Source organism: Polypterus senegalus, chromosome 11, assembly GCF_016835505.1.
Source record: "Polypterus senegalus isolate Bchr_013 chromosome 11, ASM1683550v1, whole genome shotgun sequence".
NCBI classification, from domain to species: domain Eukaryota; kingdom Metazoa; phylum Chordata; class Cladistia; order Polypteriformes; family Polypteridae; genus Polypterus; species Polypterus senegalus.
Genome location: NC_053164.1, coordinates 117,811,916 through 117,839,503, shown reverse-complemented (window position 1 = coordinate 117,839,503; position 27,588 = coordinate 117,811,916). Strand labels below are relative to the sequence as shown.

The window sequence follows — 27,588 nt, the reverse complement described above, 5'->3', positions numbered from 1 at the left end:
AGGGAGATGATGGCGTGACTCCCCACCGCCTTAACTGTCAATCCCCACAAACACAGTCTCTCGGAATTTGCATAAGCACACCCCTTCACCTACAATTTTAACTTAGTTATAAAGTGATCAAAACTCTTGTTTATATCCTACGTCCTCTCATTAAACTTGTATCCCGCATTACCTGTGGGCATGTGAAACGCCAGCGGCAGCCTGTCTATGAACTTAATTTAAAGTTTAGGTTTACACCTTGCTTTCTTTCCGAGGCAGCAACACTCATGAATATGGTAGTATATGTCACTCGCTCGCTTCTTATTGTTTTAAGCTGGTTCTCAATTATATAATGCATGTTTTCTTAAGCGCTTTTTGCAGGTCTTCCTGGTTTTCTACGCACTGCGTTGACAATCAGTTCACGTGGGAGGCGTGATGATGTCACACGAAACTCCGCCCTTCCAGCTCAACTCCATTACAGTTAATGGAGAAAAATACCTTCCAGTTATGACCATTAGGCGTAGAATTTCGAAATGAAACCTGCCCAACTTTTGTAAGTAAGCTGTAAGGAATGAGCCTGCCAAATTTCAGCCTTCTACCTACACGGGAAGTTGGAGAATTAGTGATGAGTGAGTGAGTAAATGAGTGAGTGAGTGAGTGAGTGAGTGAGTGAGTGAGTGAGGGCTTTGCCTTTTATTAGTATAGATTATGCTTCAAATTCAACTTTTCATCAACACAATTTTTCCAATACTTTAAAATCAGAAACTTTAACTAAAAGGAACTTGCCCAATCCCCCACCTATTTCTATTCCAGAAGAAATACTGATCAGTCTTGAAGACTCGGACATCATTTGAATAATTTATAAAAACATTTTAAAGTACCTTCCTTTCAAAGATCCCAGGGTACGTTAGGGAAAGAATCTCTCATTTATCTCAGACAAGGAGTGGAAGGCAATCATGCATAGAATATGCTCTAACTTGATATGTGCAAAGCATTCAATTATTCAATTTTATCCCATTTGAAACCTTCTAAAATGTATCCAGGCCAAGATCCAACCAGCGAGAGTTGCAAACTAGCTGCAGCCTCACTGGACCACATTTTTTGGGAGTGCACCAGATCAACATAAATCTGGACAAAAACCTTTGAATGCCTCTCAGAGAGCCTTGGGGCCACAATCACTCCTAATACCTCTGTTTGGTGCTCTCTGGTGTTCTCCCACTCTAAAGTGGAGAAGGACAAATTGATTGTAATTTTCTTTACCACACTACTAGCAGGTAGACTTATCTTGCTCAACTGGAAGAATCCTAGCCCCCTTGTCATAAGTCAGTGGGTAACTGAAGTTATACATAATTTGAAATTGAAAGAAATAAATTCTCACTTAGAGGTTCTGTTCAAAACATTTTTTAAAATATGGCAACATCTAATTAGTAAAATTTTAGAATAAGCATATACAGTATATTGGGGAAAAGGACATTCTGTATTCTTTTTGTTTTTAAAGACTTGCTCTTGCTGTTGGCTGTCTTCTTTTTCCTTGGGTGGGGGCTGAATTCTGGTTGTTAAGTTTAACATGACTGTGTGTAATGATATTTTCTTCAAATAAAACCAGTAAATAAAAAAGAGATAATACAGTATACTACATCTCTGTACTCATGTGACTTTAGTGTGAAATGTTCACCTCTGCGTCATCTCACAACTTGTTTTTACAGTTTAAGATGTAAACACCTGCATGATAGTTTCTGAAATGTTCACTGCACCCTTGGAGACAACATCACCTGAAGCATTTTATCGAAGTTGAAAACATGTGCAGCATGTGCTTCACTGACAGACCAGACCCTGGAAGGCTTTTAACTTATGGCACAAGCTGAATGTGGAAGATGCATTTGTAGGCAACCTCTCCAAAAAGATTAAAAAACTAACCTTATTGTACTCCTAAAAACTAAATTTACGTATTGACCTTTTGACTTGAAAAAAATAATGGAAAGTAACAATAGAGGAATGTTTTGATATATTTCATTAATGTAGGGTCGATCAACACAGGGTAAAACCACAATTAACAATACTGCAAAGTGTGAAAAGAGCAGCACGGTGGCACATCAGTTACCAGGTTTCAAATTTCACACCATGGTTGTTGTCTGTTTGTAGTCTGCACATGCGACCCAAGTCTGTTAGGACAGTTGTGAAAACCTGAAACAGCTCAACTAAGCTGCCACCCAGACTGTATATAACTGCATGCCGACCCCTTCCAGTAGAGTGCTAACAAAAAGAAAGAGAAAGAGCAAGTGCTAAGATTTCATTAGCAGCAGACCATGGAGACCAGCAGACATGTGTCTCTTTCAACAAAGAAACTCAAAACAAAACTGGTTTCTCGAGAGACTGTTATTTGCTATGAAAATAGTTAGATATGCCTAGAACATTATCATTCAACTGGAACCAAAACGCTAAGACAAAGAATCGAGTTGTGAGAAAAAACCTATGAATTGTATTCCATAATGACAAAAACTAAATTACTAAACCACACTTGTTCACAGATCAATTCCGTAATCTTGGATAAAAAGTTATTGGTGTTGTGCAGGATTTTACGGATATGAATCATGGTGGCTCTTGGGACGCAGTAATTAGCAACAAGGCAAGGTCTTTTAGCAGTACGTTATTGATCCACAGAGATCCTAAAATGGTGGTGGGACAACACCAAAATGTTAATTTTTTTCAAGCAAGAAAATAAAGTTCAAATACACTCATGAAAATAAAGCTTGAAAATGCATCGTGCCAAATATTAAAATACTCATGAACAAAATATCCAAAGCAAAAAAAAATTCTAATGGCTCCATTTCTTAATATTATCTGTCCAGGTGTTTCTTGGGTACTCTTGTTTTTCTCTCACCTCCCAACGATGGACTTATTAGACTGGGTTGACTCATGATTTTAAATTGCCATTGTGTGCATGAGTTGGCATTGTGTGTGTTGGACATGCACTCAGTTCTGTTATGTTTTAAATGAATGAACAAAATACCCAACAATGGATTAGAATCCCACCCTGAGTTAATTCCTACCTTATGCCTGACATTACTTGGCAGGTTGCAGTGCACAATAGCCCTAAAATGGACTGTGTAGGCTCTGAAATGGTTAGAATGATAGATTGTGCATAAAGTGAGCTGTCTACGGAAGAGTGACTTCTGTGTTTTATGGTGGCAAACTGCCTAACACTGCTGCTTTATGGATCCAATATTTTAGGTTCAAAATTTGAAGCCTAATAGCTAATGTGGAGTTTGTACATTATCACCAAATATTCTGGTATTTTTCAATGAGTACTCACATCCTGAACATATAAAGTGTATAGTGTAAGAGAATGAGAGTGCTCTGTTCATGCCTGGTTCCTCCAGGGCACATAATGCTTCTGTAGGCTGTGACTCCAGCATTTCAGAAAACAAGCTACAAAAACAAAAGGTTGATTGGTTTAAAAACTGAACACGTTAAACTAAGACAAAAGTATGTAAGATAAACAAAATTGTATTGGGCAGTGGTACAAACAAATTCAGACAATGGGTAGATGGATGGGTGAGAAAGAAATAAAAATGAAAGCAAGTAATCAATTCTTCAGCTCTAAAAGAAAGCGTGTCACAACTGTGAAGTAGGCATTCTGCTTGCACTTACGGATACTGTAGGGCAGCAGAAAAGGCCTGTCCATATCCTCAGTTATTCAAATATTTTTTAACATTTCAACTCATAAGGGTTACTAATGATATTTATAATTTGTTATATTCCTTGTGCATTACATGACAGTAGTTGTCATAACTGAACAAGCCGAGAGGAGTTCCAGATCCTGTTTCTGACTTTAGTGTTGTGTAATTTAAAAATCAATTTACAGATCCTGCTATACTGCCCCTGAAGAGAGCAGGTTCAGCAAATGGATGGATTTAATTGTGCGATGCATTGTTCAGATGTCTGACATGTTAATCTGGTGTCGGAGATGGCTGGGGTGGCGACCCGGCCGGGATGCCCAGGAGGACCGGAGGGGGGCTTGTGGGGATTCAGCCGGCACTTCCGCCACACTGGGGCGTGTTGGTGGAACATTGCCAGGACACACCTGGAGCACATCCGGGGGAGCATAAAAGGGGCCTTCCCTCCCTTCATACAATGGCTAGAGTCAAGAGAGAAGAGAGCTTGGTGGAGAGGAGTGGAGACGGCCTGAAGAAGTGACAGAGGCATAGTGTTGGTTGGCCAGGACTTTGGGGTTTATGTGCTGCACTTGTACATAATAGATAATGGCAAATAATCGTGAGTTGGGTGACATTGACGTGTCCGCCTGTCTGTGTCTGGGCCGGCTACCACACTGGGTCCTCCCACACTTGCCCCTAAACTAGCCTGGTATGGCTGTGGGTATCTGTGGCAGAGCAGGCTCTCACTCCGAAAAGCTCTTTAAAAGACTGAAAGGATTTTGAATACTGTTTTGTGTATTTGTAACATTTAATTCTCTTTTCTTGATTAAATTGGTAATGGGAAACAATCTCACAAGCTGTTTAAACTGGAAAGGAAAAAAAACTTTTTAATGATATGATTTTGCCTAATTATACCTATTTATTATAGATTCACCTCACAACCCTAAACTGGATTAAGCAGAATCAGGGGCTGAATGAATAAATGAATGTTATAGAATCAATATGGAATTCTATTATGTAAAATGTAATGTATTATTAAAAATTATTACAGGTCCATGCATACATTGCAATTGTCCATATATTAACAACTCATTATCTATCAAACCATTTAATTAACTGGAAAGTGATACCAATTAAATTTCACATAATGATCATTTGCTTCGTTAGTGCCTTAAAACTTTGCTTTTCCTTTATAAATACTGACATTTCTTCTTTCTTTAAGTCGACTTTAGTTTCAGGGTTGAACAAAACACTAAATTGACCTCCTGGTGACCTAAAGTACATTGTTTCTGGAGGTTGAGACAGTTATTAGGCATCTTCTGTACTACAATTATTTCATGAAATAATTGCATATAACCAGCCTCAAGTTGATTGATGGGAAGCAAATGCTTTCAGAAGCTCTTGACACAAATTACTCATTTTGATATTTTTATACATAAGCGCTGTGAGGTTTCACAGTTTAAAGAAATGCAGCAATAATTTAAAGTTAACAACTGTAGCATTTCCTTTACGCCCTTTAGAGTATGAAGAAAAAATTAGAATGGTATCAGATGCTCCCAGAGGTTGTCTGTTCTCTAACCAAGACTAGTTTGCTTGGTTAGCTGTGGCAATAAAGAACATCAAAAAATCAATTAAGGAAAAAACAAAAGTCTGGATCAGAAGAGTGAACATAGGATCATAAAATAAATGTTAAAAAATCTTTTTGAAATCCTATTTCCCTGGCTTGACTTTTACAAGATGTGCTTTGATGCACTATAGATGACACTCTCAATTTAGCCTGTGGAAGTTAAAATATTTTGTTCATGCCATGAGAAAAGAAAGCTTGAAAAGGAAAAAGTTAAAGATAAAAGACAGACGCAAAACTTACAGAAGATCAAGCTATTGTGGGTTAATTAATGAACCATGAAAGGAAACAACTATTAGAATGAAATAATGGTATATGTGAGTAGCAAATATTGATTAACTACATTGCTAAGCAAGATTTTAATTATTATTTCTGGCGGAAGTTTGTTTCTTAATATAGTAAAAATTCAAATGAAGTCTAAATCTGTTTTGAAATGCAACATATACTGTATAATTTCTTTAAATAACATTTGGATTAATGGGTGGCACGGTGGTGCAGTGGTCGCGCTGCTGCCTCGCAGTAAGGAGACCCGGGTTCACTTCCCGGGTCCTCCCTGCGTGGAGTTTGCATGTTCTCCCCGTGTCTGCGTGGGTTTCCTCCCACAGTCCAAAGACATGCAAGTTAGGTGGACTGGCGATTCTAAATTGGCCCTAGTGTGTGCTTGTGTGTGTCCTGCGGTGGGTTGGCACCCTGCCCAGGATTGGTTCCTGGCTTGTGCCCTGTGTTGGCTGGGATTGGCTCCAGCAGACCCCCGTGACCCTGTGTTTGGATTCAGTGGGTTGGAGAATGGATGGATGAACATTTGGATTATCATCATCTTTGTGATGTATTCATTAATGTGTACTGTGCTGACCAGGGTAGTTCAGGGCGGTGCTTTGCAGTGAAGTTTCCATTTTGATTTTGATGAAACTTCAAAGCTGCAGCAACACTTAATGGCTGTGCCAGTTTATATTGTAACGAGCCCAAAGATGCTAAAAGTGAGAAGAACACACACTGTAAATAAAGTTAGCACCTCACTGTACATATTTATTGCAGTACAAATAACACATTTACTGTTACATTTCAGTTAGTTATTATGGGCAACAGGAAATACCTGCTAAAGCAACAAACGCAAGAGAACAATATGAGGCTATCCCTCACAGATTCCTCCTTAAGGACAGGCACTCTTAATGGGGCGAGTATATCCAACAACTGCTCACGGTCTTTTCATTCAGACAGTCTCCCTCTGTCTTTTTTCTTTTGTTTAAAACAGATTGACTCATACCTAGCAAGTAAAACTCACCCTCTGCAGCCTTAAAGTTGTACCGATTCCCTGAATGATATGGTCATAAGAATGGATGACCAACATTGCTTCCTCTGACCTCGCACCAATACAGACCATACCACACATGCTGTGAGTAACCGAAGAGTTGAATCTGTACACTTAAACTGAGACAATAAAAACACACAGCATAACAAATACCATAATGCAGTGCTCTCCCAGTGTTATTCTAGGTGGTGCTGTGCAGTGAACAACTTGCTCACTGCTCACCTAACACATATAGAAAGAACACAAAAGTACAATACACAATCAAAAACAAGCAATCTTTAGTGAAATGAAGAAAGATAATTGCCAAAAAGTTCCGCAACTTCACAGAAAAGTGACCATGTGGTGAATAGTACAGAAGTCAGTGCAGATGGATGTTACTTGAAAAGATGCTTAAGTTTGGAAAAATAGTTTGCATCACTGGCAGAGTCTACTCAGGGATTTGATTCTTTATCCAAGTAAGTGTTTTAGCTGAAATAAGGTGGGCTATATGTTTTTTTTGCTGTAACTCTGCTTTTCCATAAAATGCTAATTTTCCTTTCTTTTCGACCCCATATTTAACACTTCTTTTCCTACCTTACTAGACTCCTCCCATTAACTTCTGATGCATATTTCCTATTGGTCCTTTCCAGTCATAATTCCTGCTCCAGGCATTGTAAGATTTGCTCCTTTTCACTGAGATGCAATCAGACAATTAGACTCACACACAACAATTGAATTTTTGTAAAAAGAAAGTGATGCGAGTTTTAAAGATGTGTTTGAAACCAAAGAGTTCATGCTCTTAAGTCCTACTGGGCAGGTGATGCAGCTTTTTATGTAGTTTTAGTACCTCCATTTCAGCGTATGTACAGTAGAATCCCTCAGCAAAGGAGTGATCAATATTAGTAAGATGGTGAGTTACTTCTTGGTATTTGCTGTATGGGGGGTAAACGCTGTGCATGTAAACTACAAACTGTCTTACTCTCTGTTCCATAATAAGCAGGCAAATAGGTTATATCTAGTTGAATAAAGTTTACCTTGTCCACCATTCAAATTCCTTTTTGCTGTATTCCCCTTTTTACATGATGAATTAAAATGGCTTAAAAACAAAAAGAAGAAGGCAGAATCAATCTCCTTTATGAGCTACTTCAGTGTCTGCCCAGTACAGAGTGAGTGAGAAAGAGTATGTAGAAATAGATTTTCTCTAGCTGAATAAAGTTCATCCCACCTACTGTTCAAATTCCTTTTTATTTTATTCAATTCACACTGTGATTTGAAATGGCTTCAAACAAACAGAATCAGGCCAAATCAAGCTACTTTGTCAGCTACTTTGTGTCCACCCTGGCACTGAGAGGGCAAGCAAGAGAGGGAGGGCACACACAGCGAGTGGGAAAAAACAAAAAAAGAGACAGTAATACCAAATAGAAGAATGGATACTGCATGCCTTAAACCCCAGCTCCCAACATTTCATCATCAGCCACCTACATTAGCTTAAAAAATGGAATATAATGCAGAGACTTTGTGTCATGCTAGCAGCCATTCTAGAGGTTCATATGACCTTCCAGTACTTAGAATAAGATGATTATTAAGTCTGCCTATTTTGAGTTGACGTTTATGCATTCTGTGTCAAAATTTACATGCTTCCAGTTCTTTAGATAAAACCTTTCCCAAAATTCTTGAATTTTAATATCCCTAATTCATATGAGATTTTACCAGGGATTAAATGTCATTTCTTACTCAGCATCATAGCATAGTCTAACATTTCCAAAAATGTTCAGTCGTCTTCAAGGTCCAATCAAATCCTTTCCTGACAGTATCAGACACAAGGCAGAAGCCCATCCATCATCATATTACCTGTTTATACAATAAGCCACACTCATACAGGTCTAATTCGAGATACAGACCCAGATAGTCACTTAAAGCAAGTGCAATCTACATTCATATAAACAATGAACAAGTTCAGGAGTCAAGCTAATAGACCAGACCATGAGGCAGTAGTGGGAATTGCTGGGTCACCATGCTGCCCCCTTTCTCAACAGAATAAATATGAGTTTTCCAGCTGTCAGAGTTTAATACATTTTACATGATTCATGAAAGCTAGCACGAATGGCATGCTTGCACAGAGAGTTGCATTCTTCCTAAAGGTGCGCACATTTGATTACTGAAAGTTTTAAACTGAATCAAAATGCTATGCTCCTAGACCTCATGTCAGTTAAGCAGACACAGAAAATTGGAGGATAGTTAATTTCTGCAGAAAGTTAGGGAACCGTCCAAACTGCTCTGCAATGCATTGCTATCAATGAAGCCAAATAGGTCAGAATACAGTAGGTATTGCAGAAAATGTCTGCATGGATAAATATAACTTAATGTAATTGAATTACATTAATTGAATTGTAAACTGCTGGACTTTCTGGCACATAAGTACATAAAAGATGATAAAAATGAAGTGGTCAATGTTACTCAAAATGTTCCTGCTGTAGTGCATTCAGGAAACAACTTGACCATGAGATTTAGAGTTCATTTAAGTAATATACCTTAAAATAGAGGATTTAGCTTCAGGCTCTCCTGCCAATCTCCATCTCATTATTCCTGTTGCTCATAATGACCTAACTGCTGTTGGAAGTCAGAAATTTTAATACTAATTCCAGCTGTAACTCGTGGATGGAATTAAGTCATTGAATTATGCACTTTTTTCTCTCACCATAGGAGATTTTCAGTCTGACCTTCACTGCTGGCATTACATTTTCTTTTAGGTCTTTTTGTTACAAGTCAATGAAGCTACCTAAGACAGTGTCAAGGATCAGGTAATATTTTAGTTTCATTTCATTCCTGGTAAAGGAAAATCAAATGGAAACTTCCTTCTGAAACAAAACCAAGAAAAACATACTTGTAAGATATACCGAAAGAAGCTATAGAACAGTGACACGTGCAAGACATACAGAGGGTTTCAAAACCCGTTTAATTTGTTGTTACACTTGATTTGTTTCAGTTGTGCAAATCTGATTTATAGAATCAGCCTGAAGTTTGACAAGTAGGCTTTGTTGAAACTTTGTTTTCTTTGCAAAGTGCACTGTGCTGTGGGGTAGCACATTACATGCAAACAGTTTTTTTTATTCTCCGAACTGGTTTTCTACTTCTAATCAGGTAAACGTTGTTTAGTCACATCCCTAATATAAATAAATCAAGTCTTGCAAAATGTTTCATTTTAGGCAGACTGACATATTGGACCGTGCTGCTGCTTTATAGCTCTTCGGTCCTGAGTTTGAATTGTACCTGTCTGTGAGAATTTCAATCAGTTTACACTGATTGTTAACTCAGATTTAGTGAATGTGTGAGTGAGTATGCATATGATACACAGGCACCTACCTTACATCTGATGCTGCTGGGATAGGATTAGTGATGTTATATTAGAAACGTGCCAGTTAATACATGAATAATTAATATTAGATAGATAGATAGATAGATAGATAGATAGATAGATAGATAGATAGATAGATAGATAGATAGATAGATAGATAGATAGATACTTTATTTGTCCCTAAGGAGAAATTAAATCTTTACAGAAGCTCAAGAAAAATCTAAATATTATAACAAACTACAACCCCCCCAAACATAAACAAGAACTTCTGGCTTTGATAATAAGGGCTGATGCTGACTGATAACAGGCTTGTAGGTAGGATTAAGATGTAGTCAGATCTTCCCAGTTGTTCTACAGGTTTTAAAAACATTAGCATTTGAATAGAGCAGGTCCAACTTGTTGTGTGTACAAATGGATCATGCTGATAGAAGTCTGATCCTTCCAAGATTCTCTTGGTTGAAGTTACTAGCAATCTAGGCTCAGAATGATTCATCATTACAGATTTGGTAACACAGTGAATCATTTCTATTTGTAAGCTAATAAACATTAACAAAAATGATGCAAGTTGTCTCCTTAGGCAGTAACGTGGATCAATTCATTCAGTATTTCAAAGTCTGGATTAAACATTTCAGTTCTACTTGTAATGTGCTTGCTTTTAAATGAGTCCTTACAGAACTAAAATAGCATCTGGAATAAGAAGTTTAAGCCAGTTCTCCTCAGTACCTAGAATGACACCTGAACTTGCTGTGACTCACTATGAGATGTGGTAGTGATCAAACATTTCTCATCATATGGTGGCAGGCCATATCTGAATCCTTTTCAACTTACTTTCACTCTCCACCTTCATCCCTTCCATCCTCGGATGAGCTGCTCCTCCGATAATATGTAACAGTGCTCCTTAAGCGGTACTGACTTCAGTGCTACCAGCTGAGTATGGGAATTTTTATGTCATTTTATTTTCCTCAGAGTCTCTCACATTCTCAAATGTTGAAAATGTAAGATAGCCTTGTCTAAGTCAGCAGCTTGTCTGAAAGTCAGCTGAGGCAAGCAATAAGTCTTCAATTTAAAATTTCATTGAAAAAAGTATAGTGATAAGCAAGATACCATCTAATCTTAATATTAATAATAGTTTACAAAAAGTTGATCAAAAACTAGAAAGAAGAGAGAGTGTGCTTCTGTAAAAGGCTCCCGTGTGGTGCCTGGAATACAGTGTACATGACAGTGTGAGAACACAGGGCCACAACAGACCTTGCAGAGGTCCCAAGTACAGAAGATAGCCCATCTACCTGATCCTCACTATAAAGCAAGAGTGAGGCCAAGGAAAGGCTAGCAAGTCCTACTAGCCATCAGATGGTAGCACATACATCGTAGCTGAGGCCACAGTGCCCATATTTAGGGTGATTCCTGGGAGAACTACCAGAAGACCAGTAATTGTATGTAATTGTAATTGAAAGTTTAGGGATTCAGACAAGCTTTCAGTCATCCAGGGGATATCTAGGTTGAGTCCCCTGTAGTAAATGCAGGACCACCTAAACCCTGTAATTGATTCTAGATTTGCTAGAAGTTAGTTAAGGTGAGGGTGACAAGCCACTTCAATCGAGGTGCAATACTGTGTCTGGAGTCAAAGGGATAGAATCTGCAAGAAAGAAAGTGTTATAACGTGAGAAGAATATTGCCTTTTGGTGCTGGAGCAGTAGGAAGCTGGTCAGGATGTCCTACTTCATAGATGTAGTAGAACAGCCTTATACTTTATGCTTGATATATTAAGGCACTGGAGGATGGCAACATGCTTCTTGGTCAGACATGCAAATAAGAATTTCCCTGTACTCTGTACACACAACAATACCATTGTTATTATTGCTACTACTAGTAGTGCTAGGATGTTGTACCATGTTAGACATTATGAATGTAGTGAGAAGTCAAGCAAAATGACACATTTTATTGGCTAACTAAAAAGATTACAATATGCAAGTTTTCGAGGCAACTCAGGCCCCTTCTTCAGGCAAGATGTAATGTTACTACTACTAGTTAAAGGCAGGACCACCAAATTGGAAGGGTTGTTGACTTACCCTGATATTTGTGCTTACTTTCTCCTTGTATCAACCTCCACTTCTGTTTATTTGGTTTTGAAGATAACACTTTTTCTCAGTTTTTGACCTCTTTAATTTTAATCTGAAGATCTGCCACAAGGGCCCCGTTCTATCACAAACCTTTTTATCTTCTATTTAAATAATTTACAGATTAATTAATTACATTTAGTACCAATTGTGGAAGTTGTCTGGTTCCACCTGGCAACATAGAACATTATGTAAACCCAGTATACAATACTTCATAATATAGAGTAGATCGTAAATAAAAGACTAAAAATAAAGATAAGCAGAAGTGTGATTCTCTTAAGAAGCTCTGGTATGCAGTTGTCATCATATGACTCAATGAGAAAGGTCTGTAATCTTAATAGACATCTCCATTTTCTAAACAGCGCAGAGCAGTCAGCCAGACTGCCATCATCCAAGAACTCTTGCCATTAGCATTTTAACATTTACTTTTTTGGCAGACTCCTTTATCCAAGGCTACTTACGAAATTCATGATTTAATTTGTTACATTTCTTTTGGTTTTCCAATTGGAGCACAGGCAGGTCAAGTGACTTGCTCATGGTCGCACAGTGTCAGGAGTGGTATTTGAACCCACAACCTCAGGGTTTGAAGTCCAAAGCCTAAACCAGGGAGTAAGTGAGAGACTGAAATCTGTATGTATTTCCACATTACATCACAGAGCATATCTCATACAATCTTTGACAACCTTAAAAATAGCCACATTGTTGCCAGCAGATGCAGAGCCCCATAAGAGAGACCTTACAGTTTGGATCTCTTCTCAAGGTATGACTATTGCCTCTTTCATAACAGACCATGCACCTTGTCTTAATCAGTGGGCATTACCTCTACTCTATATCTAGTGTCAGGCACATGCACTTGGGATGCAGCTTAAGGGCTCTGGTAATGGTAATAAGGTAGCACCAGGGGTTGGCGCTGTGTACTAATGCCTTCTCTCTTCCTTCCTCTTCAGAATGCAAGATTGACAAGTCATTCCACCACTGACTTCACTGTACCCCCTTCCTGCTTGGATCCCGTATGTCCAGAAGGTCAGTCATGCTTGTGTCAGTTCTGCACCTGACTATCTGTCTGAAAAGATTTTATTTTTTTATTATACAGGGTCACAGATGTGCCCCAAACATTTTTTGTGTCTGCTTCTGATGTCACACCATATGCATCATATCAGGGCCATCACTAGAAATGATGTATTATAAATAGTTGATATATGCTGACACATAAAGACCAGTGTCCTTACTATGTCTGAGAGTGATGTCTTTCCCGGCCAGAAGGTCATAATAAATGGACAATGCAGTGGGAGAAGTAATCCGGCCAGGATGGTTAGCACTTCCTATCCCAGTCATGGCTTTCCAGCTAAAATGGATAGATTGGGACGGTTTACCTCTAAACACGGGAGGTGGCAATGCTAGTCTGGACTGGATCTCCTATTGAAACCTGCAGGATATCAAGATCTGTAGTCTAGAATGGCAGCCATATCAGGATCCCTGAGGCCACCAGATAGAATTCCTCCCTATTTTGGGGGAACTTCTGCTTCCTAAAGGCTATGTCCCAACACTGGCAGTACTCCTTGGTCTTGCATATCACGGGACCTGTAAGTCTAGCCCTTTCTGGGTCCATGGGAGCCGCCAGTGGCTGCTGTTGAGAGAAGTCCTCCCTACTTTGCCTGACCCAGAAATGCTTCCTACGAGCTATGCCCTGGCACTAGAAGTACATCTGGGTCCTGCATAAAAGGAGTTGTTTCTCCTGTATCAGAAAGCTGGAATTGGGAGGTCGTGGACAATGCTTGCCTGTAAGAGTGTGTAAGGAAATTATTAAATTCGTGGTTAACATCATTTCTGCTTGTGAAGATAAACCTGAAAAATGTATTATTGTGTAATAAAACTCATCCATTTGAATCTGAAACTGTGTTTGTGCACATTTGTCTGGGGCTCTGGTTCACCCCCTACTGGTCACTGTATATATATATATATATATATATATATATATATATATATATATATATATATATATATATATATGTCTAGGAAGAGGGACCCAAAATTCCCAGAATTATTTAAAATAATTTTATTATAATAAAATTTATAGCAATTCTTTTTCAGCCCCCTTCAAAATACTTGAATACCTTTGGATGCAGTGCACTTGTCCCAGTACATCTCCTGTTCCTGGAAACTTTTTCTGTACTCATTTGGTGTTGCCATGTCTGCGCAGTTCAATGCAGTATTGCGGATTTAAAGTTTGTCCTTGGGCAACAAACTTCATAAACAAGTCTCTCTTTGTCAAAAAATGTGTACCACTGTGGGCTTGATTTGAATTTCTACCAAGTTTAACTTACCTGATCCATGTTTTCTTAATGACCACACAGCCACAGTCCTAGTAGCATGAAATGCAAGGCAAATATGTCTGTTTTAAATCAATTTAATCCCCACAAGGCTAAGGATTCAATCACCAGTCTAACGGCACAATTACAGAAAGGAAACCACGGGGGAATAGGCACATGCAGACCTACCCACTGAAATGTTCTGTTACTCTGGAAAGAGAAACTCTACAGTGTATCCCTTGGGATTTGTTAAAGGCAGAAATTTTTCAGTTGAACGCTAAGGATGTTCAAACACCAAGAAAACTTAGTTGCACTTTCCAGTGGACCAGCCTGCATCACAGGATAGTGCACCTGAATGTGCCAAGCAAAATATACACATTTCTTTACTGAACAGTAGTTTTAATAACACAACACAAAACAGAACAAATAAAAGACAAAAGAATAAGACAGCCAATCATAACCATTTTTTATTTTCTTGAAATCTGACAGAATTGCATTGTATCAGAAGGTACAGTAAAAAGGATCACATCATAATTGCACGATCAGATTAGCTGCCAGGTTGGATGTCTTGTTTTTCCTGAATGCCTAACTCAATGTAGTTTTGTAAACAAACGCTTTGCAAAAATCAGATTGGGTGCAGAAATTAACCTGGAATGAAAAATAGTCTGTAAACAGAATGTTTGCTGTGCTTGAACCTTCTTTCACCACTGTGGTTTGCAAAGCTTACTGGGTTTTTGTTTCAGTTTTTATTTTCCATGTTTCATTAAAGCAGTTTCCATTTCCTGTTGCTCTTTGTAGTCTCACACTTAGATAAGTTGTGTTTATTTTAAATGTGTGCAGGCGTCTAGGTTTAAATGTTGGAGTAATTCTTTCTTTACTGCACCTCTCTGGCTAGTCAGACAAAAAAGTGGTAATGTGTTGCTACAAGAGAGATTAAAAAGTCAAAGCATTTAACAAAATATGTCCCTATCTTCAGGCCAAATTTTAATTATTATAAGCAACTGTTTCTCTAAATTACAGGCTGTCAGTGGCCTTGTGGCTGAATCAGAATATGGACCTTACAAGGTTCTTTCAAGAAAGGGGAACCCTGAAAAGAATAGTGCACAGTTTTGTGCCAATAAAAGTGACAAAATAGCACTAGAGTCAGAGGGCAGTAGATCATTTATTTTTGTTTTCAAACTGTTCCTTGTGTTATCAGCCTCAAGCCTACGAGAAACTGTGCCAGGTACAAGCCACTGCTGCTACCGAGTGTAGCCACAATGATATGCTGACAAAAGCATAAAAGAAGCATGCAGCAATCGCGAGTCTCAGACCATACTTCTCTGTTCTTCTTTATCTCATTTACCCAGAAATATATAAATGCTTCAATCTCAATCTTCAATCTGCATAGATCAACATGACGATCAGTTAAACAATGGTACATGCCAATTTCTACTGTGGAACAACATAAACATATTTACTTTGGTTCAAAAATAGTATTTGTATCAGCTATCAAGAAGTACCTGACTAGAAACCAATCTCCCCAGATCTCATTAATTTTCAAAGGAAGCAGGAAGTTGTGTATCACCATATCGTATATAAATGAGATACCAATCAAAACAGTCTGATTATTCAAACCGGGTGACTCTTTTGCAAGACAGGCACATATATATGTCCTGTAGATAGCAATCAACAATAACTTATAACTGAAATATCCCAGGAAATTTGCCTTTTCTTTAGAACACTGATTTATACCCCATTACTCTAAGCAACACATAGAAATGCCATTTTCTTTAAAACCCTCCCATTACACTTGAGTATGGGTTTTGGGGTTTCTGGGGACAAGGAGTCTAGTGGTTGCATTCATCTTTCTCTTTATTGTTAAAAATGAATTACTTTCTTCCAAAAGAACTGCATTGTTTTTCCTATGGACACCACCATGTTGGACTAGTTGCTTGGACGAAAGGCTGCATTAAAAGAAAACAGTTCATATATGTTGGAGCAATGTAGTCCTGTGTACTATGGTTCCCTGTTATGTGTTATGATGTTCCGCTGCACAGACAACCTGGGTATTGCATGGTCCTTTAAGGTTAAAAAAGACTGACAAAAAAACCTTAGGTGGGTAGAAGTAAGGAGGATGGCCCCATGAGTTTTGGGGGACATTCATCTACATATTTCTCAAGTTTATTAACAATAGCAAAATCAGTGTGATTAATATAAATTAGTAAAGGTAATGGTCCAAGGAGGGAAATGACAACCTCATCCCATATACTGTAGAACGTTCTCCTCTTAACTTTCTCTTTGGCTATATTCACAATAATGTGTTTTAATTTAAAACTGTGTTTTTAAACAAAAAAGACCTCCATCCACATCATTTATGAAAGCAGCCCCGCCCACAAAATGCATCTGATGTATCTACTCACCTACAGTGGGTGTGTCCACAACATCGCCAGAAGCAGGAAGAGGTAGTGTCTTCTACGCTTACACATTCATGTGCAGCTCGTGTTTACATGAGAAGAACAGCAAAAAAACAAATTGTTTTGTTTGGACTGACAATGGGGCGGAATTGCAATTGGGAGTAATGCATAAGCATAAGGTGAGCAAATCGGATGAAAATACAGACTAGGAGTCACGTAATAGTGGTAAGCAACAAAACAAACACCATGGAAAGCACCTCCTCTTTGTGCTATTCCTTAAATGATTAAAAAAAAACAACTCTTACAATTCGAAAATGTCTCCAATTATAACCATTATCCTACATGCTTTAATGAAATTTTATATGATGTCTCATTTTCTTTCCGTAGTTAAGCTAGTTAGAAATTTCACTTTAACGAATCTGTGCTTTTTAATCAAATTAAATTTGTTCTTTTATGGGCGCTGCAGAATTTTATTTTTAGTTACATATGACCAACAAATTATTGGTACAAGAAAAAAATATTTTTTACTTTTTAGTCCATTTTTGAATGAAGTTGTGTCACTTAAAAATCTTTGTATACATATTTGTATTCATTTTAGCCTTCTATTCAAGATGAAATGGCATTTTCAACCAACACAAATGACTTTTTGGAAATGCTGTCCAAAGTGTATAAATTTGACAACTCTAAGTGTCTTGCAGCAGTATGGATGAGTAAACTAAGTATTTTTTCTTTTAATTCTGTCGAATTGTCATTATATGATCAGGCACTGACTTCAGTGTTGTCCCCTGTTATCTCATCAGTGTGCATCAACCAATGGATGGTTTGCCTTGAAGTATACAAATATTATTTTATGCTTATTTTAGCAGGAGTTTCAATGTAATTGAACCAATTAAACAATATTTTAATAGTAAAAGAATGCACAAGAAAAATGTGAAAAGTATTAGAAACGGTAAAGATGAGGCAGAACATACAGACAATGAAACAGTTAATGCTTTGAACTTGAATTTCATTGACATTTATGTATCTGAAGAACCAGACCTCAAGCAGTAACAGGGACTACTAAGGAGGTGATTTGGAAATTGTAGAAGGAGAAGTACTGTTCAGAGTAAACTGGCTGAAATCTGACAAATCAACAGGACCAAATAAACATTTCCCTTAAGTGCTTAAGAAACTTACTGTATGTGTATTTGCTGTTTTTCAAAAATTCTTTCAAACTGGGGAAATTCCTAAAGACTGGAGGCTAGAAAATATTATCCTGTTGTATAAAAAGGGTAATCGGGTTGATCCAAGTAACAAGATCAGTAAGTTTAATGTGCATCACAGGTAAATTCAAGGAAGGGATTATTAAGGAAAAGACCAGATAGTACATGTCTAGAGCAAGTGCAGTATATTAGTAAATAGTCAACGTGTTCAGATGGTGAAGGTCATGTATGAAGAAGCAACAAAAGCATATGATAAGAAAGGTGTATATGATATAATTTATCTTGATTTTTAGCAAACGTTTGATAAGGTACCACATGATAAGTTCAATGTGTTGATGTGTTTAAAATTATGAAAGGAGTGAATACCATGGATCACAGCTATTACTTTAAATAAATTTTTCAACAAAAACACAGGGACACAGTTGAAACCTTGTATAGGAAAGACTTTGTACAAATGTTATTACCACAGACATATGAAATAAATTACTATGTAGTGAGGTTGAGAGCAGATCTTTATGGAACTTTAAATCTTAACTTAGTATTTTGTTTAGAAAATCTACCGTATATTGAATAGGTTAGACGAGTGTATTGGACTGATTGGCCTGTTCTTGTCACAATTGCTCCAGTGTTCTAATGCTCTAATGTTTTAAGGCTTTGGTGACCTTATATTCATTTATAACATTTAAAAGCAGTTGTACTTTTTCATTTGTCCACACAAAGTAGTCCATTTTGTTTTTTGTTGCTTCTTCTTTAGAGACTTCAATTTACTTTGGGTTTACTTCGTGAACAAACAAGTGGTTAACCATGCATGCCAAATAGGAAAGATTTATGTGTTTGTGGAATTTCAGAGTGGATGACAAATGCTATTGTGGATGGAAAAACGTTTAATATGAAAACACCATTTTCAAACTTGTATGTGATAGCGTGGACTAAGCTCTATCTTTCCTACTTATGTGTGACAATGGAGGTCTGTCAGTGAAGGATTTTTAGAAAGTGTAATTATTTTTGATTGTATTTAATGCGACACTATAACCTCACCAGGACGCCAGCAAGTAGCAATAAATAACAGTCTCAGGATTTACAGTGGAAAAAAAAATTAACAAGGTTTTAGACTTACCTGCAGGTTGTTTCTGTATTTTTTGGATGTTCTGCCATTCATTTCAGCTACGGGCCTCGCACATAGTATTGAATGTTTACTAGACGAAGTTTTAAAGTTGACAGATGTCTGGTCATTCAGAAAGACAGCCGCATGGGAGTCCATTTTTTTTAGCACCCCCATCGTGGTTTTCTTTTTTTTCTTAGTAACCTCAAGGTTAGATGGAATTATGTTTTGTTATGTTAGTTAGTGACCAATCATGTTTATTTTGTTTGTTAATGTTTTGATTTTTGCTGGAGGTGTGCAGTTCACCCTGAAGGACTGAAGTGGTGCCTTCCTGGGTGTAGGCATGCTGTACGGGAGAACTGAGTCATCTTTATAAATAAGGTTGTGGCCACAAGAGGAGTACGTTTTTTTATCAATCAAGGAGACGTGATAAACAGCATTAGTGTGTGCAAGGTGCATCAGACGTAGAGGTTACTGATGGCTGAGCAGTTGCTGTTAAGGAGCAGCTCATGAGATTTTCTTTTTTTTTGAGGAGTTACATTTATGGAATGGGCTGAAACAGAGTTCAGTTTTTGTTGTTGTTTTATTTTTTGTTGTTGTTTTATTTTAAGGTTGCTAATACCCTTTTATGGACTGAATGAGTATCAGGCTATGAGCCCTTTTTTCTCATTCTTTATTTCTCTTTTGTTATTTTTTTCATTCTCTCAATAAGAATTGTTTTAATTTTGGACTACTTTTATTTTGTTGTTTCGTGTATTATACACTTTTCCCTGTAAATATTTACACCAAGAAATATGAGTTTCTTTAAAAGAAAGCTTTTGTGGAATGAATACATCTGCTTCTCTTGTGCTTCTCTTGTTACACCTTCGGTCCTGGTCAGTGGCGAACTACTAGCAAGCCATCTTGTGACATTTAAAGGGCATGGATCTTTCTTATCTCTGTTATAGTAAATCTGATCAATATTGTGTCCATACTTCTCAGCACTCAAACAATCTATAAGCTTTTTAATGCCATCAGAAAAAAAAAGTTTTTTTGGTTGAAAGCAAAGTCCATTATTTACTGCTTATTTTGCCTTATTGATGATCTCTCAAACCAGCAATCAAGATGGGGAGGCTCCAATAGGCAAGTTTTGAACGAAAGTTGAGAATTCCAAAACCTGTCTTCTCTGTTTACATTTTTTTTCTCATTTGTAAATTTTTGAGTTTACAGGAGTTTTATATTTTGGATGATTTTTGTTTTTGAAACTTTAACTCCATGTGTTACTTTGAATTTCATTGATCTTTTAAAGAGTTTTTAATTCTTTTTTGTTTTACTTAACTTAACTGTGCCACATCCTCACACTGAAAGCCACAAGCAGATAATGATTAAAGTGAGTTGCTATTGGACTTTGCCTGGCTTCTAGGGACTGACTTCCTGATACAAATGGATACATTCTGGTGTTATCTGGATACAACCAGTGATACCGTGTTTGAAAGAAAGCTTAGTATTCAGTATGTTTATTTTTGACTCTCACTTTTTTGTCACAACTCAGTTTTTGTCTTAGTTTTTTGACTCTGGCAATTTAATAGGATTTTCTTGGGGAACAAGTCTATTCTTACCATGATTGCAGTTAAGCCTTCATTTTCTTTCAGAAGTAAATATTTATCTTCTGGTTAACTTCATACATAGTTTGCAGAAGATGATAGGAAGTTGATTTGGGAGAGTAGATGAGCAGTAGTCATCTAGAAGGCAGGTATTCAAACAATTTTGTGATCTTTTGTGACATTCACCTAACACAGAAGGTAGCAACTAACCACTTATGTTCTTCTCCTAGGTGGGGGAATAGGAAGAAATGTCAAAACCAGCTGTACAACTATTTCCTGTAACCTCATTGTCATTATTATACTTTGCACATTCAAACTTAGGAACCTCTATGACAGGCTGTTTGCTGACTTTACTTTCACTCTTTTACTTCAAGCCAGTTTACCATCGACACAGGACTTCACAAGGGTGTCCTCTTGTGTACTTAAAGGACTTCATTTGCACAAGGAATGAACAATCTAACCTCTTAGCAACAAAAATAGCAGTTAGATTGAGAGACACTGCCTTTTAAGGTTTCACTTAAAAATGATGCTTATGTAATGGGCTAGAATTCAGTATTCTAAAGAAAATGACATTTCTGTGTGTTGCTTAGTTTAATGGGCTATAAACAAGCATTTTAAAGAAAAGGCAGAAAAGTCTGTTACAGGTTATTATTGATGGTTATCTATCAACTGCTTTGATTAAGTATCACATCCACACACAATGTGGTGATAACAGACCTCTCTAGTTCCTTTGAAAATTAACAACTTCTGGCTGGGGACATTGGTTTCTAATCAAGTACTTTTTGATAGCTGGCCACAATACCATTGTTGAACCAAAGTAAATGTGTTTACACTATTTGTTCTAGAGGAGGAAATTGGCTTACACCATTGTTTCACTGATTGCCATGTTGATCTATGCAGAAACTGAAGCATATATATATTTCTGGTAAAAGGAGAATAAAGGAGAAGAGAAAAGTATGGTCTGACTTGGGACTGCTGCCTGTTTCTTTTATGCTTTTCACCATATCGCTGTGGCTACACCTGGCCCAGGTTCCCCTAGACCGTGAGGCCAGTAACACTTACTTGCAACTAAACAAACAGTAGTAAAATTAAGTGATATAATGAATCCTATAGCCTTGGGTGTGGTTATGCAGTCTTCATGCAATCCAGCTACAAACACCAAGGACTCAAATGCCACTTTCCCAAATGGTCCAGTTACCTAGTTACAAATTATATATCTTCAATCGAAAAAATGAAAAATTCTTGCCGGAGAGAGAAGTCTTTACAATGTGTACATAGCTGCAGTGATAAAGAAAAGCTCCATGAAAACGTTTATAAGTGCAATTGAACTGAGCTCTTTACAGAAGTGTCAGAAAAGCAACAACTGAACCAAAAGTTCCATTTTTAGACAGCAGCTGAGAGAGTGAGCTTTTTTACAAAAACTTTTACTAAAATGCAGCTGCTCTCCCCTCCCTTCTCACATACAGGAAACACCGGCCTTTCTTGTTTACATCTCCGTTAGCAAAGTACCGACATTTGACACTTTCTCAAAACACACAAAATGTTACTGAGTCATTATCACAAAACCTGCACTTTCTAATTAAACAATTTACTATGAACCTGGCTTTCCTTTCAGCTATCTCAGAACACACTGAACTGTTCAGCTTGACAAGACTTACAGGCTTAAGGCCAATCATTGGTAAGCTGCCTCCTGAAAAGCATCTCCTGTATAATGACATAAGACTGTTATACTTGCCTCATTATTTTGTACGTCTCTATACTTTAACCCATTCTGGTAAGGTAAATCATTTCCCCCACAATGAGTACAAAAGTGAATGTGAAGGTTGACTCCTTTAACACCCTCTGCTAAAAAAGCTGCACATCACTTCTTTGTTCCTCATTATTACTAACTGCTACATATGCAACTAAGTGAAAAACTAGTTATTACCTACCTATAACAGACTGCTAACAACGTAAACAGCATCAGGGTTTCAAACCATCAGATTATGGTTTACAGTGCTGTAAACTGTTAGAAAATTATTTTGCAAGATAAGCTTTAAAACAAAAACTCATTATTATTGATTTTTTAATAAATTACACTTGTTGTGTGTCTAAGTATTTGAATAGAATCAAAGATGAATGACTTTGTTCTCATACAAAAATCTAGCAGTTTTAATTATTCTAATATGTAATCATTACACACAAAATGGAAATCAGCCTGGAATAGGGCTGTATCCATCACAGGGTACATTCATGCAGGCACACACTTTATAGTCGCCAGTTAACTTTATATGTATTTTTAGAAAACAGAGAAGACTTCAGGTTTACAAAGGACATACAAAAACTTATAGTACAGGAGTCAATGGCAAATGCTAAGAAAATATATAAAAACTTTATGTTTTGTGTTCTCACAAAGAGATGGTTATGTGAAGAAGTCAGTTTTACCTTATCGCGTCCAAACCTTCTTAGAAATTTGTAGGGCCACAAAAAGATATTCTCTCTGGATTTAAGGTCCTTGAGAATCAAGCTGTCCTCTTCAGCTACCAACAAATATGCTCCACGTATGTTGCACCTCTCAGAGGCATCTGTTTTCCTGATCACCACCTTGAATTCTGTGCCTTAAAAAAATAAATTATTATTATTATTAGGTCTGGATCACTTTGTTTACCTTGTTTCACCACCTCATCTAGTTATCATTTTTGAAAGCTACATAAAAGAAAGTGTGGGTAACAGCTAACAATATAATAGTAGTAGTACTAGTAGTTGTAGAATCATGTGTACAGAGCACAGTGAAGTTCTTAGTTGCATTTCCGACCAGCATGCAACACATAACAAAAGTAAAAGACGTCATATGTATATGTAAATTTAAATCCAACAGGAAAGATTAAAGTCAAAATTAAGTAATAATATACTCAAAAGGACTACAAGAAGCATGAGGATTGGACAGAAAGCTGAAAACATCACACTGAGGGGCACTGACTTCAGGCCAGGTTGGGGTCACCAATAGCCCTAGTGTGTTATTTCTTTTTGATATGTGAAAAGCATATCTGGAGCACCCACAGAAAACACCCTGAAGATGATGTGAGACGATACAGAGTATACGCATACAATGATGAGCCCAGGATTCAAACCCAGTCTCCTGAAGCTGTAATTCCATTTAAAGTGGTATAATAATTATGTTATGAGATCTTTCAGGCAAGACTCTCTCAGAGTTCCCCCCCCCCCTACCTTTTTATACCTCATATTGACAGGCTAGCTGCATACTTAGGGCTTCTGAGTCAGTAGGCCACAGCTTATCTAGATGAGCAATAGCAGAACGTCTTCCATTCAAGTGAGCAAGCCATCCTCTAACTTTCTAACTACAACTGCAAGTGTATAGTGCTACAGAGCTATAGCCCCAACATCCCCAAAAGCGCTGCTCCTTCAAAAAGTGATCTCCGGAAGAGAATTGCAAATGTCTCCTGCAAGAAATCACTCAGAGTTATAATCCTGTCCATTTCATGTCTTTACATAAACAGCATGGCTGAGAAAAGGGGCCTCTAAGTTAGAAATGGCAATCATCCACTTCAGCTAAAAGGAACTTCGTTCTCTGCAAATGAAACAAGTCAGCTTGTATCTTCTTAGTCTTAGAAAATGATAGTATATATCAGACTGTACCTTTCCACTAAGTACATATCTATGTTATGTAAACTCATATTGATTTTTTTTATTACTTATTCATTATTATTCTTGCCTAATTTAACTTGTTTTTTCTTTTCTTGTAATTATTTCTTGTGAAACACTTTGAGCTACATTGTGTGTGTGAAAATGTGCTCTATAAATAAAAGTTGTTGTTGTCACTTCTAAGCAGCAGCTGGGAGGGTATGTTATTATATGGCACCCCACATGAAGTAAAGCTGTCACCTGAATGAAGTGTGCTGGAGGGATTAAGGTGACTGACAAGAGAATGAGGCAGAGTGAATGAAAGGGTATTCTGCTTTTTTTAGGGCAGGTAGATGTTAATTTCATCCCCACACCTTTTTTTCTTGGTCTGCTCACAGGGTCCCAGGGAGCCAGAGTCTATTCAGATACAGTTGGTAGGATGAGGGAGAAAGGAAGCTACTGTGGATGGGATGTTACTCTATCACAGGCGAAAACTTATCACTTTTGTGAAATTTAGAGTCACGGTTTATCCTAATTATCAAATTCTTATGACTGAAACTTTAATACATAGAAACTCCAAAAGAGAGAGCTCAGTCTCAGACTTGAAGTCAGGCTGAATTGCACTAAGTTAGTAACTTACCAAATTCTGTAGGTGTTTGAATTTCTTTTTGAATGTGGTTTTGTGTGGTTTCCCCCTTTATTGGTAACCCCTGTTAGCATTTTGTGGTCTGTTGACATTGTATTCCAAGTTCTGAATACAGCCGAATACTACTCCTTTGCAGTGGTTCAGATTTCAGACTGGCATATTTTGTTTCCTCCTTGTTTGTACTCAATGCAGTTTAAGCAAAACAAACACCAAAGCCACTCCACAATCGCTGAACGAGAAGGTATGGCACTCCCAGCCCTTGAAATGTGTGTGTGCAGCACCTGTGTGAGGCTCAAAGAGGAAAACTTTTTTTTTTTTAAATTGTAGTACAGGAAACCACACATCTATATCACATAAAGTGGGTCTTTATCATATTTCCTAGTTTAAGTTGTCTTTAGAAAGTATCTGTTAACATCAATAAAACCTTATGCACTTCCTCTCAAACAAAACCAAGTAGCATCAAGACCCTAATTGAAAAGTTTACTATGCAAAAAATAGATCATTGGGCTTTTGCATGTGGTTTTTCTTCCTGCTAGTGAGTTTGAGTTAACAGGTGTGAATTGAAAAGAAAGAAAAGGAAGGAAACCATAACCCAGAATATGTTTTGCTTCATTCCCTTGGCTGGCTTTTATACAATTGTGCAAGTTGCTTTTACAGTTTGGATACTTAACCCAGAGGAGGCTTTAACTCCATTGTTTCTTGTTTTCTTCCTCACCTTTTAGAGCATGAAATCATTTAATGGCACTGAGTAACATGGAGCAGGTTATATACAATGTGATGTCTTAGAATAGTTGATGTGTTTTTGTTTATTAACTCCTTAAACATTCCAAATCCAATAAAGTGTGGTAACCTATACTTGCAGTATCTGATGCACAATTTGAACAAACATCGTAATCAACCAACAGAGTCACTGGTTAACCTAACATGCATGCTTTGGAAACTCTGAGAAAAAAAGCAAGTCACACTGACACCAAGTGATTGCGCTGGTGCTGCCCAGATCAGCACTCTGTAGTTGAGATGTAACTGTCTTACTGGACATTATCAAATTATTAATTTTGCATAATGCACATGTCAGTTATCCATGCTCAACTCATGCAAAATACATGCTTTTTCACCAAAATAATTTTAAATATATACTTCTAGAATAATCAATTTATATCCTAAACAGGTAACTTAAACCTCATTACATTGACTTTTTGACCTGAAGTCCCACCTTTCCCCATTCCCCATTCATTGGTCAGAAGTCCTGGCTTCAATTTAAAAAGTTCCTAGGAGTGTTTATATTACAGTTAATTAACAATTTGCTGGAGGAAAGGAAACTATGTGAGTTGGCACATTGTTGAAAGAGCAAACCAGGAGTGAAAAACACAGAACTGGGAGATGGCTCACTCGCAATTTTTTCACAGACATGGCAAAATAAATGGCAGTAATAAAACTTTCTTTGCTTATGCTACATATTAACACAGACAAAGATTTGAGATTGCACTTCAGCTGAACCCTAAAGAGCTGATGGAACATAGGACTTAGCCGTAAATGAAGTGCTGTTTAACAAAAAAAAAAAAAAATCTCATGATTTAAGTACAGCTATATTGAAAAGCTGTGACACAAAATGAGCCACATTCACACATTGGTTTTGATGGCAGATCCATACTCAAATTATATGATTTTTGTTTTACCTAAAAGGCACCTCATAGCATACTGAAATCCTTAACAGGGCAGAACATATCTGTTGATCACCAGTTATTCCCAATGAAATGTTGACTGCCTTCCACTCAGTACAATTTAAGTAAACCTGACAAGTTTGGCATTAAAGTTCGGTTTGTTACTGAAGTAAATTACAAATGTATACTAAGATCGCACTTAGTTACCATTGAAAGACAGCCTATGACTCTGGTGATGAAATTTGTTGAGCCTTTCACAGGCAATTAGAGAAATTTTACTGCTGACAATATTTTCACGCCACTTTCCATGACAAATACTATAAGGTACCTGCAAAAAACACAAGACTGCTCCGTAATGGCACTGTAAAAAAATAGGATTGTGAGCTGCCACCCACCAGCCATTTGAAAGGCAACAAAAGAGATGGTCAAGAAGGTGGATACCTCTAAAATGTGCAAAAATAGCGTCATGTGAGAGGATGTACATACAACAAAATAAAAGTGAATGAAATGAGACCATTTGGGGGGTGTTGGAGCAGCTAACAGACACCAAAAATGAATGCAGACTACTGATGTGGACCTTTTTGTATTGAGACCATCATGCCATATACATTCTGTATTATATACTGTACATATATGGCTGTGATTTTTAAAAATTATTTATACAGAAAAATATTACATTCTACTTTTATATTTAATGTAGGCAGTAACTTGAAATGTGTAATTTTACTCATTATGATCAAATACTGAAGCATTTTTATGCTAAGCGTCATTGCAATTTTACAACCTTTTTTTTTAAACTGAAAATGTATGCTAAAATTTTAAACAAAAGCACATGAACACAAGAAGATTTTCCATGCAACATGCAAAATAAGCCAAAACATTTATAAATAATTATAATAATATAATGTATAAAACATTCATACATTAAGTGTGAAGCAGTTCCAAAAGGAATAATACAAACTAAAACATGATATGAAATGCCTGAAGAACATAGATCATTGAAAATGGATCAAAAAACAACAGTGAAGTCAATAGATAAATGCCAAAAT

General features: G+C 37.2%; 1 protein-coding gene across 1 annotated transcript in view; it reads right to left on the bottom strand.

Annotated features, from left to right (window-relative positions):
* Positions 1–27,588, bottom strand: part of LOC120539480 (docking protein 2) — a 125,187-nt gene that overhangs the window by 10,844 nt on the left and 86,755 nt on the right. The window contains exon 4 of the mRNA XM_039769574.1: positions 23,036–23,208. Coding sequence (XP_039625508.1) covers positions 23,036–23,208 — 173 coding nt within the window. The remainder of the gene's footprint in view (positions 1–23,035; positions 23,209–27,588) is intronic.